This window comes from Canis lupus, chromosome 10 (genome assembly GCF_011100685.1).
Source record: "Canis lupus familiaris isolate Mischka breed German Shepherd chromosome 10, alternate assembly UU_Cfam_GSD_1.0, whole genome shotgun sequence".
NCBI lineage: Eukaryota > Metazoa > Chordata > Mammalia > Carnivora > Canidae > Canis > Canis lupus.
In genome coordinates, this window is record NC_049231.1 from 28,455,400 (window position 1) to 28,473,401 (window position 18,002).

At 52.1% G+C, this 18,002-nt stretch overlaps 1 protein-coding gene and 1 pseudogene across 1 annotated transcript; one reads left to right on the forward strand and one right to left on the reverse strand.

Moving 5' to 3' along the window:
- The first annotated feature begins 3,653 nt into the window (after positions 1-3,653).
- On the forward strand, positions 3,654-8,539 carry LOC100682975 (annotated as a pseudogene).
- Positions 8,540-9,770: 1,231 nt separating this feature from the next.
- MPST (mercaptopyruvate sulfurtransferase) lies at positions 9,771-17,947 on the reverse strand. Its single transcript, XM_038550666.1, has 3 exons — positions 17,840-17,947; positions 13,712-14,339; positions 9,771-10,336 (listed from the first exon to the last, which is right to left on the reverse strand). Exons 1-3 carry the CDS (start codon positions 17,873-17,875, stop codon positions 10,038-10,040), a joined length of 963 nt encoding a protein of 320 aa, XP_038406594.1. The 5' UTR covers positions 17,876-17,947; the 3' UTR covers positions 9,771-10,037.
- Between the last annotated feature and the right edge of the window lie 55 nt (positions 17,948-18,002).

The following is an 18,002-nucleotide window of genomic DNA, read 5'->3' on the forward strand; positions in this document are numbered from 1 at the left end:
CACCGAATGCTCACATTTTACTACATTTGCTCTTCTGTTCTCTGAGAGTAAATCACAGAGCTAATGATCTTTCACTCTTGAAGTGATCCATGCATTATTTCATATAACCACAGTGCAATTACCAAAGTCAGGAAATGAGCATCGGTAGGATACCACTAACTAATCTACATATTTCTTCAAATCTCCATTTGCTAATGTCGTAAATTTACAGTAAAAGAGGGAAAAAGTCTGGCACCTGGGTGCCTCAGTGGTTGGGCACCTGCCTTTGGCTCAGTTCATGATCACAGGGTCCTAGATTCGAGTCCCACATCGGGCTCCCCTCAGGGAGCCTGCTTCTCCTTCTGCCTATGTCTCTGCTTCTCGCTTTCTGTCTCTTATGAATAAATAAATAAAATCTTAAAAAAAAAAAAAAAAGGAAAAAGTCCTGTAGGATCCAATCAGGAAAGCATCACATTTCATTGTCATATCTCTTTACTCTTCTGATATGCAAAGTTTAGTTCTTTGGTCTTTCTTTTTCTTTCCTTTTTTTTTTTTTTCTTTTTGTCTCCTATTTTTGAGGAGCCTCCTATTTTGAGGCTGTTTATTTTGTAGAATGCCCTGTTTTGTTTTGTCTGATATTTCCTCATGATCACACCCATTGTGTGCATTTGGGGCAGGAACACCCAGAAGCAGTGCTGTGTCCTCATGCCTCCGATAAGGAGGGACACGTGTCAGTTTGTCCCATCGCTGGTAAGGGCACCTGGTCACTTGTTAAGGTGGTCTCAATCAAGTCTGAAATGTGCAGTTCATGTCTTGCGCTTTGAATTCATCGCTGTCTTGTGGGGAGATAATTGAGACTACATTAATATCCCACTTTCCAGGGGCGCCTGGGTGGCTCAGTCAGTGAAGCACCTGTCTGCCTTGGGCTCAGGTCATGATCTCAGGATCCTGGGGTTGAGCCCTGCATCAGTCTCCCTGCTCAGCAAGGAGTCTGCTTCTCCCTCTGCCTCTCCCCTTGCTCATGCTTGCACTCCCTCTCTCTCTCTCTCTCTCTGAAATAAAGTCTTTTAAAAAAATCCTGCTTTCCAGCAAACACTTTTTTCTCATCATTAATTTTAATATTCATGGATGATTCTTGCTATCACTGTTACTATGATGATTGCCAAATTGTGATTTTTTTCCTGATTCCATCATTTGTTCTACATTTTTAAAAAAGATTTTATTTATATATTCATGAGAGACACACACAGAGAGAGGCAGAGACACAGGCAGAGGGAGAAGCAGGCTCCCTGCAGGGAGCCCGATGTGGGACTCAATCCCGGGACTCCAGGATCACGCCTTGGGCCGAAGGCAGGCGCTAAACCACTGAGCCACCCAGGTGTCCCTTGTTCTATGTTTCTTCATGGCATGTTATTGTCAGATGCGAGCTGCCAGAGCAGACATCACAGTGAGTCAGGCCAAGGGCCAAGTCAAGATGGCAGAGGCTGGACACAGGTACCAGGCCCATGAAGGGCAACCAGGCAGCCAGAAATTGCTGCTGGGGGGGCCAGGGGATGGAGGAGCCAGTCGGTAGTGTGAAGGTGGGCGAGCCAGAGGCCCCATACCTCCCCAGGGGACGTCTCCAGCTCTGCTCCCAGAGCAGCTCTTGATGGCTGGGAGCTCTTGCCCGGCCCAAGGCAGTCTCTGGCCGGTTCTGCCCATCACAGCACGCACCTCACCTCTCCCAGAATCCTGTGTAGCCACAGGCAGTGCATTTGTAGCCCTGGCCTATCAAAAGAGCCAGCATGGTTCTGGTACTGAATTCCTACCCAAACCCACTCTCCACAGGTGGGAGGGAGCATTTACCTGCCATTTTGCACCCCAATCCCGGGGGGGAGGAGAGATAGCAGTGCTTTCTGGAATCCTAGAGACAGAAGTAAACCCAATGAAACAAAATTCATTATCTACCTGCTTTCTTTATTTTATTAAGATTTTATTTATTTGAGAGAGAGAGAGTGAGAGTGTGCAAGTGAAAGAGCACAGGCAGGGAGAATGTCAGAGGGAGAGGGAGAAGCAGGCTCCCCACTGAGCAAGGAGCCTGTTGTGGGGCTCAATCCCTTCACCCTGGAGATCATGACCAGAGCTGAAGGCAGATACTTAACCTGCTGAGCCCCCCAGGCACCCCTGCTTGCTTTATTTTAAAGTCAACCAGGCAGCATCAAAAACATTCCCATCCTTGGGTGAGGCTCTCCCTCTTCATGGCTAGCTCCTGGGTTATGCAAGCACCAAAGCCGATGCCTTTCGCTCACTAAAGCAGCCTGTGGGCTCCCACTCAGGCCTGGTTCCTCTTACTTGACTTGCTCTCTCAGTGGGCTTGTAACTGATTTTCAAGCCTTTCCTGGCTCAGAAATGGGGATAGGCTGTGGGAGGGAGCGGAGGCTGGCAGAGGAAGAAGGTGAGAAGGAGGCGTGGATGCAGCCAGGCTCACTGGGGGTAATAATACCCTGCTGCACCCCAGGGAAGCATCCCTGACCCCAGGAGACCTGGGAATTCCGCCCCCCCCCCCCCCCCCCCCCGCCACCCGGACGGTTCTGGGCCCCATGCTCTGCAGCTGGGCACATGCCTCCAGCTAATTAGGGCCTGTACTCATCCCATCCAGGATTGTAATCCTAGTCCGAATCTTCCTGCGACCTCTCTAGGTCCCAACCTTCCTTACCTGTAAAATGGGGCAGAAGAACATTCTTCCTCAGGGTTGTCAGATGAAATGAATACAAAGACACTAAGCATCCTCCCTGGCAAGGAAAGTGCTGGAGAAATTGAGCGGCTTATTAGGGTCTCCCTCAACCTTCACAGAGTTATATGTATAAATGTCAAGCATTCATTAAGACCTGTCCATGGGAGCACCTGGGTGGCTCAGTGGTTGAGCGTCTGCCTTCGGCTCAGGTCATGATCCCGGGATCCTGGGATCCAGTCCCACATCGAGCTCCCCACAGAAAGCCTGCTTTTCCCTCTGTCTATGTCTCTGTCTCTCTTTCTCTGTGTCTCTCATGAATAAATAAATAAAATCTTAAAAAAAAAAAAAAAGACCTGTCTGTGCCAGTCACTGCGCTGGGGCCAGAAAGCAGAAAGAGGACTGTGAATAAGGCAGGCATCCTTGCAGGGGTTCAGGCTGTCACAGGGAGGCAGGAATGAAGGGAGGACAGAATGTTAGTAAGAGTAATAAGGTGTGTACGAAGTGCCTACGATGCTGGCTTTTATTCCCAGTGCTTTGTATGAATCTGATCCTATGAGGTGGGTACTGGATTAGCCCCATGTCACAGAAGAGGTACGTGAGGCACCTGCCATACTCACAGCCAATAAGCAGGAGGTCTGGCTGCCTCCAGAGGCTGTGCTTTAAACCCTGATCACTATTACTTCTTTTTTTAAAAAATATATTTGTATTTATTACTGAGAGAGAGAGAGAGGCAGAGACACAGGCAGAGAGAGAAGCAGGCTCCATGCAGGGAGCCTGATGTGGGACTCGAACCCGGGTCTCCAGGATCAGGCCCTGGGCTGAAGGTGGCGCTAAACCACTGAGCCACCAGGGCTGCTCACTTCTTTTTTCTTTTCTTTTTCTTTTTTCTTTTTTTTTTTTTTTAAGATTTTATTTATTTATTTGACAGAGAGAGAGCTTGCAGGAGCATGAGCAGGGGGAGTGGCAGGCAGGCAGAGAGAGAAGGAGAAGCAGGCTCCCCGGGGAGCAGGGAGCCTGATGTGGGACTCGATTCCAGGACCCTGAAATCACGACCCAAGCTAAAGGCAGACGCTTCACGGACTGAGCCCCTTAGGCATCCCCACTATCACTTCTCTACATGAAGCCTTGAGGTGGGGTCCAGGGAAATCATAAGGGGGCTGTTGGCCCCATGCAGAGGTGCCTCTCAGACGCAGAACCAGCAATTCCACCCTCTCCTGTACTGTGTTCCGTTTCTCAGGTCCTCCTCACTACACCTGTCATGGTATGTCTGTCCCTGCCGCCACCCCCACATCCCCCCCGCCAATTAGGCCAATTCCCCTCCCAGGGTCTATATTTAGCTTCCATGCCTCAGATCCTGGTACAAGGCCTGTCTTGAAAGCGGGTGCTGGAATTAGTGGATGAGACACGGGGCATCTTTGTATCTTGAGAGTCGGGGTGGTAAGAGGTCCAAGGTAGTGGGAATTGGGGTGGAGCTCCCCAGGCCTGAGTGCTGACTGGCCATGGGTGAGGGAGGTAGACTCTGGAGACTCACTGCCAGGTCAGGGCACAGGTGACCCCTTGGTGGTGGCCGTGCATACTGAGACAGGGAACATGGGTCAAGGAGCAGGGTGAGAGGCCCAGCCAGCAGCGGACACAGGGGATCTGAATTCAGATGGGACCTGGGTCCAGCCAGCTGCCAGAGACCCAGATTTGAGAGTGACCAGTTCAACAAAGTGGGAGAAGCCACTGAAAGGGCTTATCCATATCCAGAGAGTGTGGGCCCACCTAGAAGCAGGCAGATACTCTGGGGAATGTGACAGGAACCAGGAAGGATGGGCAGCAAGAAAAATTCAGACTTGCAAGGACCTGGATGGCACAGCAGCTGGAGCCATTTAGGTCAAGAGCAAATGGCCCCAGAAAGGATCACTGTGCAATGGTAAAACAAAGTCTCTTGGTATTCAAGTATACCATGTTCCACCCCCACCAGGTAAATAGGTTGAAACTTCTGGTGCTTAAAATTGTAAAGCTTCAGTAACCTAAAAAATTCCATCTCTTCCTGAATGACTCATTCCCCCATAAATTCGGAATAAAGCTCCATTGTGCGTATATAGCTGGGTTATTCCAGTAGGAGTTGACACCTTATATTGTTTTGAACTTGACCTTACCTGACGGCACACCTACAATTTGCTCCCATTTCTCAGATTAGACGATGGTGGCCCCGCCCCAAAGGATCTAGAAGGCAGACCCTCTGGGGCCTCATGCAGAACTGATTCCAAGCACCAGGATCGTCCGCTGTGGGTGGGGCGGGGGCTTCGGGCCGTGATCCCTCGAGGCAACCATCCAAGGAATGAGCATGTTCCGGTGTAGCTGGTTAGACAAGCTGGGAATTGTCCAACTGTCCCTGACACAGGGGGGTGCTCAGCAAATATTTGCCAAGTGAACAAAAATTTCATCATCCTTGTTGTCCAGTGTGGCAAGTTTCTGCCTGGAACACACGGGGTGGGTGGCGTGGGTGCTGGCAGAGGTGGGGATCCTGCGGTAAGTGGTTAATCATTCTGGGAGTTCAGCCTTGCAAGAGGCAGGGTGGAGCCCAGTCAACTCCTCAAAGTTAAACTACAACTTTGGGAATCCTAGAAAGGCAAGGCTCCTTTCTCCTGCCTCTGGGCAATTCTCTGAACCTGTCTAGACCCATCCAGGACCTTCCCAGGAGGAAACATCTCAGCTGGGATCAGCAAGGGTTCCTGGCTGGGAAGAGGCCAGGGTGGGGGAAAAAGCTTAGCCAAACCCCTTGCTTAAATGCCATAGCTCAGAATGTCTCCTCACAGAATTGGGAGACGACACTTGGCCTTCTTCCCTGAACTTGTCACTCGTGTTTCCAAACCCTGAGTGACACCCCATTCTCCCCTTGATCCTGAAATCTGGAAAGCCACCAGAGGAAAGACCAGTGGGAGGGGCTTCCACCCTGAGATTTCTAACTCCAGTTAGGCCCCTCTCTCAAGCCGTGTGTCCTCGGGGAAATCACTCAACCTCTCTGAGCTTGTTTTCTCACTTGTAGAGTGAGTCTGTTGCCACCTCACAATACTCCCTTCTTTCTGGAAATATGATAGCATTGGCCAGTTTCACTCCCTGGCTGGGAAGCCTTTCGAGGGCAGAAACATAATTCTTGTATTTGTTGTCCTCTCGCCCCAAATGCCAGAAGTACATGAGGCACGCGACATGCCAAATAAGTAAAAGTTCTTTTAAAAAAAAATAACAGGGCGGAACTTTCCAGAACGCTCGGTGAGATGCGGAGGAGCAGTGGCTGCCCGAGCTGCGCCCAGCAATGCGCTCCTTCCCGCTCCCCACACCGGCTTCGGCCCTCTCACCGGCTATAGAAAATGGTGAAAGAAACCACTTACTGTGATGTTTTGGGGGTCAAACCCAATGTCACCCAGGAGGAATTGAAAAAGGCTTACAGAAAACTGGCCTTGAAGTACCACCCTGATAAGAATCCAAATGAAGAAGAGAAGTATAAACAGATTTCTCAAGCTTATGAAGAGCTCTCTGATGCAAAGAAAAGGGAATTACATGACAAAGGAGGAGAACAGGCAATTAAAGAAGGTGGAGCTGGTGGTGGTTTTGGCTCCCCCATGGACATCTTTGATATGTTTTTTGGAGGAGGAGGCAGGATGCAGAGAGAACGAAGAGGTAAAAATGTTGTACATCAGCTCTCAGTAACCTTAGAAGATTTATATAATGGCGCAACAAGAAAACTAGCTCTGCAAAAGAATGTGATTTGCGATAAATGTGAAGGCCGAGGTGGTAAGAAAGGAGCAGTCGAATGTTGTCCCAATTGCCAAGGTACTGGAATGCAAATAAGAATTCATCAGATAGGACCTGGAATGGTTCAGCAAATTCAATCTGTGTGCATGGAGTGCCAGGGCCACGGGGAACGGATCAGTCCTAAAGATAGATGTAAAGGCTGCAATGGAAGGAAGATAGTTCGAGAGAAGAAGATTCTAGAAGTGCATATTGACAAAGGCATGAAAGATGGCCAGAAGATAACATTCCATGGTGAGGGAGACCAAGAACCAGGACTGGAACCAGGAGACATTATCATTGTTTTAGATCAGAAGAACCATGCTGTTTTTATTTGACGAGAAGATCTTTTCATGTGTATGGATACACAGCTGGTTGAAGCCCTGTGTGGCTTTCAAAAGCCAATATCTACTCTTGACAACCGAACCATCGTCATCACCTCTCATCCAGGTCAGATTGTCAAGCATGGGGATATCAAGTGTGTGCTAAAGGAAGGCATGCCAATTTATCGTAGACCATATGAGAAGGGTCGCCTAATCATTGAATTTAAGGTAAACTTCCCCGAGAACGGCTTTCTCTCTCCTGATAAACTTTCTTTGCTGGAAAAACTCCTACCTGAGAGGAAGGAAGTAGAAGAGACTGATGAAATGGACCAGGTAGAACTTGTGGACTTCGATCCCAATCAGGAGAGACGGCACCATTACAATGGGGAAGCAGGGGATCCCTGGGTGGCGCAGCGGTTTGGCGCCTGCCTTTGGCCCAGGGCGCGATCCTGGAGACCCGGGATCGAATCCCACGTCGGGCTCCCGGTGCATGGAGCCTGCTTCTCCCTCTGCCTGTGTCTCTGCCTCTCTCTCTCTCTCTCTGTGACTATCATAAATAAATAAAAATTAAAAAACAAAACAAAACAAAACAAAAAAAACAATGGGGAAGCATATGAGGATGATGAACATCATCCTAGGGGTGGTGTTCAGTGTCAGACCTCTTAGTGGGGCCGGTGAATAACACTGCTGCTGGCATTTTATATGCAGTAGTGGATGAGTGAAGGACTATAATCATAGCTCACTACTTGCTATTGTTTTTGTTTTAATATTCAACTCTAGTAGTGTTTTAAAAGTTAAATGAAGAATAAACTCAAATATAAAAGCTCTGACTTTGCCCTGTATGTATGATGACTTCAGTGTGCAAGATAAGTTTAATACTGTAAAAACTACTTTTAAAAAATCTCCCCTAGCGTTTGTTAGGCCATACCTTGTAATTGATTGCAGCTCTATGTATATGAAACAGTTTAGACTGAAATGCTAGGTGTATGTATTGACTTCAGTGTATGACCGTTAATTGTTAAGCTATGAAGTTAAAACTTGTATTTAATTGGCAATCAAAGAATTTATTAATTTGTAGAGAAGTGTTGGTCTGTAGTTACGTTAAGTAGGATTCATTGTGATGCCTCTGCATTTTATTGCCTCAACTGTTACTTGAAGATGGCATGCTATGTAATTTGGCCTGTGGTATCAGTGATAGAAAGGATACCTCTCTAAAGAAGGGGTTTATCATATGCTGCTGCTTGAGGGCTTGCACTTGTAGAATTGCATTTCCTTCTGTGCCATCTTTTATATATATATATGTATCAGTCCTGGTTACACTTTTTTTTCCTTCTCTTTGGACCGTGATAAACTTCAGAGTAGTGATTTTAGGAGCAGGGTACCTTAGAGTGAAGAGACATTTACGTGGAGAAGTTAATTTGCATGTATGAGACAGAAGGTGTCTTCTAGGTATGTGACAGGCTTACTTTAAACCATTTAACTTAGGCTCCGAAGTAACTGTAATTTCATGTTGGTAGTATAGCAAATTATGATGAATAGCTTTAATTGTATGTTTAAAAGTCATGTTCACAAGCTTAAATCTGGAATCAGAATTAAGCAATTGAAATGTATGAATGTCTCCTTAATATACTGATTACAAAGCAAATAAATAAACAAATAATAAAAAAAATAAAAAAAAATAACAGGAACACTTGATATTTACTCTGTGCCCAGCACCACACTCAAAGGTTTCAGTGGATCCGCTCACTTAATCACCATATTGCTCAAGGGAAATGCTATGACTCCCATTTTAAAGATGAAGAAACTGGGGTACCTGGGTGGCTCAGTGGTTGAGTGTCTGCTTTCGGCTCAAGGCATGATCCTGGGGTCCTGGGATTGAGTCCTGCATCAGGCTCCCCACAGGGAGCCTGCTTCTCCCTCTGCCCGTGTCTCTGACTTTCTCTCTCTCTGTGTCTCTCACGAATAAATAAATACAATCTTAAAAAAAATTGGACTCTGCAATGAGCTCCTGCCTAAAGCTTTGTCTGAAATCCCTCCTTCTGAACTATGCATTCTTCCCATTTTAGGGGCTCAGAGAGGTTGGGACTTACTTTAGAGCTCCCATTCAGAAAAACCAGGATTCTGTCCTGTTGGCTCCCTCGTGGCCGTGGACTTGGGAGGGGACTCAGCGTCAGAGGAAATGTGATGGGGGTCGCAGCTACAAAGAGTAAACTCAGAGTCAGGAAACCTGGGTCTGGCCCAGCTCTGTGGTAAATCCATCGTGTGCCCTTGGGTAAGTCACTGTCCACTCTGGTTTCCTTCTCCTCGGGTTCTCCCCAATACCGACCCATGTTGCCTCTTTGCCCTGGGGGCTTGGATATGGGGAGATGTGACCCAACTTCAGGCAGGGGCCATCTGGGGCTTTCTCAGACACCATGTCTATCTCTGCACAAAGGGCAAATATAGAGGGAGGAGGACAGAGCCTCCTCTGGAGCCTCAGGAAGCCTGCAGGCAGAGGTGTCCCTTGAGCAGAAAGGATCAACCCCCCTGGGTCCCCCCACCCCACTCCCTGGTAGCTCCAGACGCTGGCCTCCAAGTGTGGGATCCCAGAGAGGCTGTACTCAGCCCCTCTCCCAAACATCCTGTCCTGGCCAGGACAAGCCTCCTCAGTGCGGTACAGCCTCTTACCAGTTCAGACCCATCTCTGTCTCAAGAGGAGACACACTATTGACCTGGGTGGGCCTTTGGGTGGCACTCCAGACATATCACAGCAAGATGCATCTTAAATAGCCCAGAAGCCAGAAGCGAGGCCCCCAGCATTACGGAGTGGGGGACAGCTTGCTAGGGGCACTCTGGTCATAGGAATGGAAGGGCTCTGGGGCTCCTGTCCTGCTCAGAAGGCAGGGATGGGATCCCCAAGACCCTCAGGCTCCACGGAACTACCTTTGCTGGGCATGCTGGAACCACCAGCTCCTCAGGAAAACCAGGCAGCCCCCCAGTTAGAAAGATTAGGCACTTGGCCATTTTATTTCCTCATTAGTGAAACAGAAGGGAGGGAGGGCCTCACCTCAGCAGGTGGGAGGCTGCCTTCCCCTGCGCCCACCACCACCTTCTCTCCGGCCTCTGTCGGAAGCCCACAAGTCAACAGAATTCCTGGGCTCTGGGATGTTCCCCTGTGTGCCACCTGACTTGCAGGAAGAAACACACACTTGGTCAAAGCAGAGTCAGAACTGACTCTGGCACAGCTCCTTGCGTCCTGCCCAGCCTCAGTGGGTCTTCCCCCGGCCCTCGGAGATGACTTCCTCCGGCTGGGCGCGCATGTACCACTCCACCCAGGAGCCGTCGTAGATGGGCACATCGGGCTTGCCGCAGAGGTAAGCTCCCAGTGCCACGTGGCAGGCTGTGACGCCGGAGCCACACGTGGCCACCAGCGGCTGGGACAAGTCCACCTTCTTGTCCTGGAACAGATGGTTGATCTCCTCGGGGCTCTTCTCCAGACCCTCGCTGGTCAGGAAGTCTGTGAAGGGGATGTTCACAGTGCCGGGGATGTGGCCAGGTTCGATGCCTACAGCAGGAGGGCAGGAAGGAACAAGTACAATAGTGTATGAATGGTCCCCGCTGTACGACAGCCTCCCCGACAGCCACGGCAGTAAAGCCTCTCTAAATGCGTCATCCCATGTAGTCCATACAGCCAGGCGACCCAGGCGCTACTTACGGGCATTCCCATATTACAGACGGGCATGTTGAGGTTTGGTACTGTGCAAGGTCCCACATCTAGCAAATTGCTGGCTGGAATTGGGACCTAAGATTCTGACCCCATCAAGTCTTCCCCTGCCCCTGGCTTCCTGATCACCCATGTGCCCTGAGGGTGATAAAGATAAACAAGACCGGGATCCCTGGGTGGTGCAGCGGTTTGGAGCCTGCCTTTGACCCAGGGCCCTTTGACCCAGGGCGCGATCCTGAAGACCCGGGATCGAGTCCCACATCAGGCTCCCGGTGCATGGAGCCTGCTTCTCCCTCTGCCTGTGTCTCTGCCTCTCTCTCTCTCTGTGACTATCATAAATAAATAAAAATTAAAAAAAAAAAAAAAAAGATAAACAAGACCTCTGCCTGGCTAGTTCTCCTTGCACTTGCAGTAAAGGAATTGATCTGGCAGGGTGGACAGGCATAAGTGAGCCATTACATGTATGAAAGGTGTTACAAAGGCCCTACGGGGTGCCATGGGGCACATTATAAAAGATATTAACAGTAATAATAATAGTTGATTATTATTGAGCGCTTACTTTGTGCCAGGCACTATTCTGAGCCCCTCTGTGTATCTTCTCCTTTAATTCTCCCCCAAACTCTACGGGACAGAAATGATGATCCTCCCCTTTACCTAGATGAGGAAACTGAGGCACACAGACTAAGTTGCCCAAGTCAGAGAGGCCCCAGAGCTGGTGCTGCTAACCGCCAGGCCATGGGGGCAAGGAAGCTTCTCTGAGAAGGCACTGAGGGTGAGAAGGGGTCTGCAGGCAGAGGGGTCTGGGCGTTGGGGGCTGAAAGCACCACAGACTGGAGAAAGGTGGGGCGGGGCAGGGGGGAATCGGAGGAGGCAGGAAATCACATGGTGTTTACAGGGGTAAAGGTCACTGGGCAAAAGCACAGACAGGGGGGAACCTGAGGCCCAAGGGGAACCGTCTGGATTAAGGCGTTGGGCTTTGACCTGACTGCAAGGGGAAATCAGACTCCCATTTTCAAAAGATTGTTTCGATCATAGCACAAAGCACCTGGGCAAGGCTAGAGAGCTGGTCACCTCCCCTCCCCCAAACCTAATCATTTTGCCTTCACCACCTCCTAGGAGGCAGGTGTCACTAATATTCCCTTGTTCACGACAAGGACTGAGATTTTACAACAGGATAAACCTTCATAGCCTATGACTCAAAAATCTCCACCATTCAGACTCAAGGGTGGGGTTCTAGACTGGTGGCTTCTGCCCTGGTTTCCTCCTGCAGAGGGGTGACCTCCTCCAGGGAACTGCTGACCCGCATGGGTAGCTGCTGCCAGGACTTAGCGTGTAGCCAGCACTCGAGTCCCTGGTGAGATTGGAGTGCATCCTGCAGCCTCGCGTAGGTGCAGAAACGGCTCGCTGGGAGACGTCACAGAGAGACCAACCCGGAGCAAGGACGAAGAGCAAGCTCTCAACCCAGGTTGGCCACCGTCACCGCAGGGCTGTCCCTGTGCCACGAACCCCCATCAAGTAAAGCATGCTTCCCCCTACCCTGCCCCACCCATGTGGCCCCTCTTCAAGGGGTCACTTGTGCAGGTCTCAGGCTGTGTGGCGGGAACAATGAGGTGATGTTTGCCACGGATCTAGATCCAGCCTTTATATGCAGTGGCTCAGGCCACCTCCACAAGCCTGCAAGGTGTGTACCACGGTGGCCCATTTACAGATGAGTAAGCAGGACTGCGGTAGCATTAAGCACCATTAAGCACCTCCATGAAGAGACACAACCACAGAAGCACTCCTTAATTATGTCATGTCCTGTTTCTTAGTGCGCCTTGTGTGTGCAAACACTGAGCTGAGCATTGTATACATTTGTTCTCATTTTGACATCTGACCCTCACTGCTTCCTGTAAGCTCTGTGTTCCTGCTCTTATTTCACACAGTGCAAAAGCTGCAGTTCAGAGATTAGATTAGCTGACTTGCCAAGTAGCTCACTGCCCTCTGTTGCTCCCCCTCCCCCAAGGGCTGAGCTACAGCACCTCACAGGCTCAAGGTGGCATCCTTATTAGGCTGAGCCACATAAAACTGTCACTTATGTAGCATCAAACATGTTTGGCCATCAGTAATTTCCTATGGTTTGACCTAATGTCAATATTGTTCTGCACGGTTCCATGTGGCAGTGTCCTTCCTTCTCAATTCCCCAGATCTCTCTAGGACATTTGACTCTGTGCCAGCTGTTGGGTCAGTCTTTGGGATGCACTGGAGGCGTGGATGACCCTTGTCCTCGGGCCGTCCGAAACACTGTTAGGATAGGACAGCTCAAGCTGCTTTATAAGCACAGAATAGAAGCCCCAACCCTGATTCAGGGGAATGGGGGGATGCCATTCAGGGCCAGACTCCCAGAGGAAATGGCAAGTACCTTGCCTCCTCCCCAAAGAAGGCACTAAAAGAAAAGTCTGGGTAATTACTGGTTGCTCACTGCAGCTAAATTTACTGACTCAAATCCCGCTGGGCTGCCTTCTGACTCATAGCAAGGTAGCTACCCTGAGACTCCATTTCCTCCTCTGCCCTATGACAGCATCCACGTCTTGGGATCATACACAGGCTCGCACCAATGTGGCCACTGACCCACCTGTTTGTGGGAACCCCTGGCCACCTCATACATGGCTTTCCTGTAGTCTCCTTGCCTCCAGCTCATAGGCAGAGGCCTCTGCCCCAACCCCAGCCAGCAACCATCTCAAGTTTCTCTGCAACCTGGGGCAGCAATCTCCCCCATTCTCTCTAGTGGCCCCACTATCCTGCCCTCTGCAAGTCTTGGTCCCTCTAAGGGCCTTTCCACGGACCCCTCCTCCTCCTCCTGTTTGTCTCCATCACCAGCAGGTGTACACCTGACCAAGCTCCATCCTTTTGGGTTTTTCCTAAATTGGCCTGCCACCCTGCCTATTCCTCAGAGACCCCCTTACATCCATAGAATCCAGGTGGGGCTGTTTGGCTTCTCACCCTAATACAGGACACTCAATGAGTTTGGGGTGGTCACGGCCCCAAGCACCAGTGGGCGGTGGCGCAAGTATCACTGTCCTCTCTTTAGGAATAAAGCCAGTGAAGCTCAGAGAGGGAGGCGACTAGAATCCAAATCTCAGGATGTCCTTTAAGGGCAAGGACGAGGCACGGCTCGGGGGCGCACGTGCGCCCGCGCCCCAGCGGACCGTCCGACCCCGTGCGCGCGTTCGTTACCGTCTCGGGGCTCGGGCTCGGTGCCCCGGAACCGGCCGGCGGCGCGGGCGTCCACCACCTGGAAGCGCCGGGATTCCAGGTTCTCCTTGAGGTCCTCGTAGGTCTTGACGAAGGCGGGGTCGAGCGCGGCGCGGAAGTCGGCGGCGGGCGCGGGGCGGCTTTTGCCCGAGCTCAGCGGGAGGCCCAGGCGCAGCCAGTGGCGGAGGCCGCCGTCCAGCAGCGACACGGTGCGGTGGCCGAAGGCGCGGAACATCCACCAGACGCGCGGCGCGGCGTACAGGCCCTGGTCGCTGGCGTCGTAGACCACGACGTGGGTGGCGGCGCCCACGCCCAGGCGGCCCGCGTACTCCGCGAAGTGCGCGGCGCTGGGCAGCATGTGGTCGTAGGGCGACGTGCGGTCGCTGCACTGGTCGATGTCAAAGAAGGCGGCGCCGGGGATGTGGCGCTCCTCGAACTCGCGGCGCGCGTCGCGGCCCAGCTTCGGCAGGTACCAGGAGGCGTCGAGCAGCTGCAGGGGCTGCCCCGCGCGCGGAGCCCGCAGCGCCTCGGCCACCCACTGCGCCGACACGAGCGCGCGGAAGAGCTGCTGTGGGGCCATGGTGGCGGCGGCGTCCCTGGGGCTGCAGGCCTGGGCGACAGGGAGGGTGTCAGGAGGGAATCCTGCAAGAGGCCGGCGCAGGGGTTGGGAAACGCCTGCACCGCTGGGGCTGGCCTGGCCCCCAGGGCGGTGGAGCCCCGGGGAGGGCAGAGTCCAGGGAGCACAGAAAAGCAGCGGCGGCGGCAGTGAACCCAGGGGCACACTTCCGTCGTCGCCAGAGCCTCTCCTCCCCTCCCTGCTCCAGGACCTATACACAGTGGGGAGCAGCGGAATGACCGGCCTGGGGGGCAGGGGAGGGGGGCTTTCACCCGCTGCTGGCTGGGGGTGGCAGGTGGGGGGCAGTCGGGACAGAGCACAAGCACCGCAGGCAAGTAGGGGCCAAGCTTGAGGCCCTCCCCAAGATGCAGCTCTGCTTCACTTGCCACCAACCAGGGTCCCTGGTGGAATTCATTCACTCATTCATTCATCCAGCGTTTATATAAGCGGCCTCATGGGAACAGTAGCTGGGATATGCCGACTCCTTGCTGTGCGTCACTTAATCTCACAATACTTCAGAACACTGCAGGACACAGAGTAGGCTCTCAATTTTTTGTTGGACCAGGAGCCTCAAGAAGGTTGGTAATATTCTCACCGTTTCACACAGGGTGACAGTGAGGATCATATAAGTGTACTGAGTTGGCTAAGGTCAGCAGCTAAAGCCCTGCTGCCAGGCTTCACCCCGGGCATTCTGACACCAGAATCCAGACGCTCGAGGGCAAGCACTGTGCACGCTCTGGGGATCTGGCAAGGTCAGATTCTAACCTCTGAGTCTGAACTTCTCTCTCTGAACCTTCATGCAGCAGCTGCAACAGTGACAGTGCCTCATGCCCTCTCTCCTCCGCTCCTCTGCGGGCCAGCAGCTGAGAGTACACCAGCCCAGGATGTGCCAGGTCACAACCTTCCCGGGCTGGGATGCTCTGAACGTGTTGAGCCCCTGTACAAACAGCTCCTAGTCCACTGGGTGCTTTGCAAAGGTTAGAGAAAGGTGCCCCTTCGGCCAGGGCACGTGACCCGATGGGTAAGTGAGTGTGAGCTGCAGGTCTGCACTCCCTTACCCCTTTAGCAGTGCACAACCTTACCATCCATACCAGGCAGTCCTGCCATGGAGGGGAAGGGGTGGGTAGAGAACAGGCGCTTTGTGGGCCAGGCCACATGCTAAGCACCGCAGCCTTTAATTGTGGGCATAGAAGGATGCCTATCTGCTGCATGAGGCAACTAGAGACGGGAGTGCCTTGCCCTTGCTCACACAGCTAGTCAGGAGCAGCCTCAGGACCTGAAGCCAGAGTTCAGCTCCTGAGGCTGGACTTCTTCCCCAGCCCCGGGTCAGTGATGACCAGGGCCTAATGAGTTCGCAGTGTGACACCTTGTGCCCCAGGCCTCCCAGACTCATCACAGTCTGCCTTTTAGGAAGTCACTCTACCCACATGGCCAGGCACTGTGCTGGACACCCAGAAACTCTTGATTTTACCAGGCCCTGGGGGTAAAGATGTCACAGGCCAGCTCAACAACAGCATAATTGAGGAAAGTCTGGAGTACTGTGTGAGCACAGAGGGGCCACTATCTCAGCCCAGGGTGGGAGAAGAGGTGGGAAGTCTTCCTGGAGGAAGAGGAGGGGCAAACTGATTTGACCTTTACAGAGGTCCAAGAACCTGCAGCTTGACCTTTAGGATAAGGAGGCTACCAAGGGGACTTTGGCTAAGGGGTGATCCTGATATCTGTGGGTTATGCCACAGCTAGATAATGTTCGGGAATGCTGCGAGCCCCTTCTTGAGGAATCCATCCATGAGCCATGGTGGCTTCACCCCCCCCCCACTATTCTTGGGGCTCCTTTTTTTTTTTTTCCGAGGATCCACTTACAGTAGAAAGAACCCCGAATTTTGAGTCAGAGCCCCAGTCTCAAGTCAGTGTGAATCATTCTGTTCCTTAACTAGCTGTGTGAGGGCTGGCATGGTGGGCTCCCTGGCCATTTTCACTTCTTATGGAGCGTCCAACCTTCAGCTCTTATGGTGGAAATTAACGAATGTCAAGGGGCCACCATAATGCACTGCATATGGCTGGTTTTAATAATCACTAAAAATGGCCTAATAAAAATCCCACTATTTCTGAAAAGTTACTCTCACCTTCGAACAACAGCAACATATCTAGAATCTTAGAATTTCAGGATTGGGTGGGACTTCAGGTCTGAGATCATCCTGCCCTGATGCCCCCCTTGATTGGCAGTTTTCACAAAGGACTGATGCAGGCAAAGAACCGTCTGGGGGAGCAGGCTGTGTGTCACTGAAGGGCACAGACCCGGTCCTTGTGTGCTTGCCAGGCCTGGATCATGCAGGGCCATGTGCTCTGGGAGTGAAGGACTCTAGGACACACAGGACAGCCCCAAGCCCATCTCAGGAGTGTACAAACTACACTAGGGGAAGTGTGAGGCCCAGGCTGTCATCTGGGGTGGGCCCTGGGAGAACAGGGCTCCAGTCACACTGGGCAATCCTCAAGAACTTGCCCCCCACCTACTTCCTCCTGAGAACCCCTCTGCACCTCAGAGCAAAACACAAAGTTCAGATGATTCTCCAGGGAAATGCTCATCAGAGTATGAATTTTTCAACTTCCTGTGAGAATATAATTATTTCAGAATGAGAAGAAACTTTAAAAGGGGGATGAGAAAAGCATAACAGACATATGGAACAGACATATGCAAAAAGCTGAGTAAGAGGAGGGGTGGCCCACCAGCTTGCAAGAACCAATTGCTCCATTTTCAGGAATGACGGTTCAGTGGTGGTGAAACACAGCCATTGTTAAGAAAATAAATTATATAAATTTACAATTAATTAGGTTAATTAAAAACAAAGGCAATTTTTTTTTTTTTTTTTCAAAAATCATGAGGCTTTGGCGGTGAGCCAGGTAAACAGAGGCAGCAGGCAGGCCACGCAGGCCACCTGGGCTTCAGATCTGAGATTAACCACTGAGGGGCCTCAACCCCACTTCGAGCTTCTGGGGTAACTCGGGTAACTCGCTAGGCCTGTCTCTCTAGTCTTAAAATAAGTTTCTGGGCTTGCTCCGCAGTTGTTGTGGGAAGTCAGTAAAACCGGAGGAGCAAAGCGCTCACCGCGCAGGCCTTGGCCACTGCTAGTTTCATTTCACTCCAGCAAGTTCTGTGCCAGTTTCTTCTCTTGGAGCCTCTAGGTCACTCGGCCTGGCCTCCCTGGCCCCTCCGTGGGGCTTTATTAGTCCTCCCTCCCTCTCACAGTCTCGGGTGGCACCAGGTGGCCCCACCCCACCCCCACCCCCAGCTCCCCACCCGCGGCTCACGCGGAGGCCACGGTGCAGGCCGCCCCAGCGGCTGCGGACAGCCATCCTCAGGGGCAAGCCAAGGGGCCGCCTTCCCTCCCGGGCTGAAGCCGCCTGCCCCGCTCAGGCCCCGCGGGGGAGCCCCGCGCCCGCGCCCCGGTGCTCCACCTCCCCCTCGAGAAAGGCAAGCGCGAGGCCGCAGCAGTTACCCGGCTCTCGGGCTCCGGGCTTCCGGGATCGGTCATGGCCCCTGCGCCGGGCGCCCCCTCCCCGCGCCCGCAGCCGTCCCCGCCTCCCGCCACCAACCTGAGGCCGGCCAGAGGGAGGAGCCTCCGGCACAGCCCACCGCCGCGGCCACTTGGAGCCGCCGCT

Coding starts and splice junctions, on each gene's coding strand:
- MPST (XM_038550666.1), bottom strand. CDS start 17,875: ATGACCGATCCCGGAAGCCCGGAGCCCGAGAGCCGG. Junction 14,340..17,839: donor GCCCGGAGCCCGAGAGCCGG/GTAACTGCTGCG, acceptor CCTGTCGCCCAG/GCCTGCAGCCCCAGGGACGC. Junction 10,337..13,711: donor CGAGCCCGAGCCCCGAGACG/GTAACGAACGCG, acceptor CTCCTGCTGTAG/GCATCGAACCTGGCCACATC.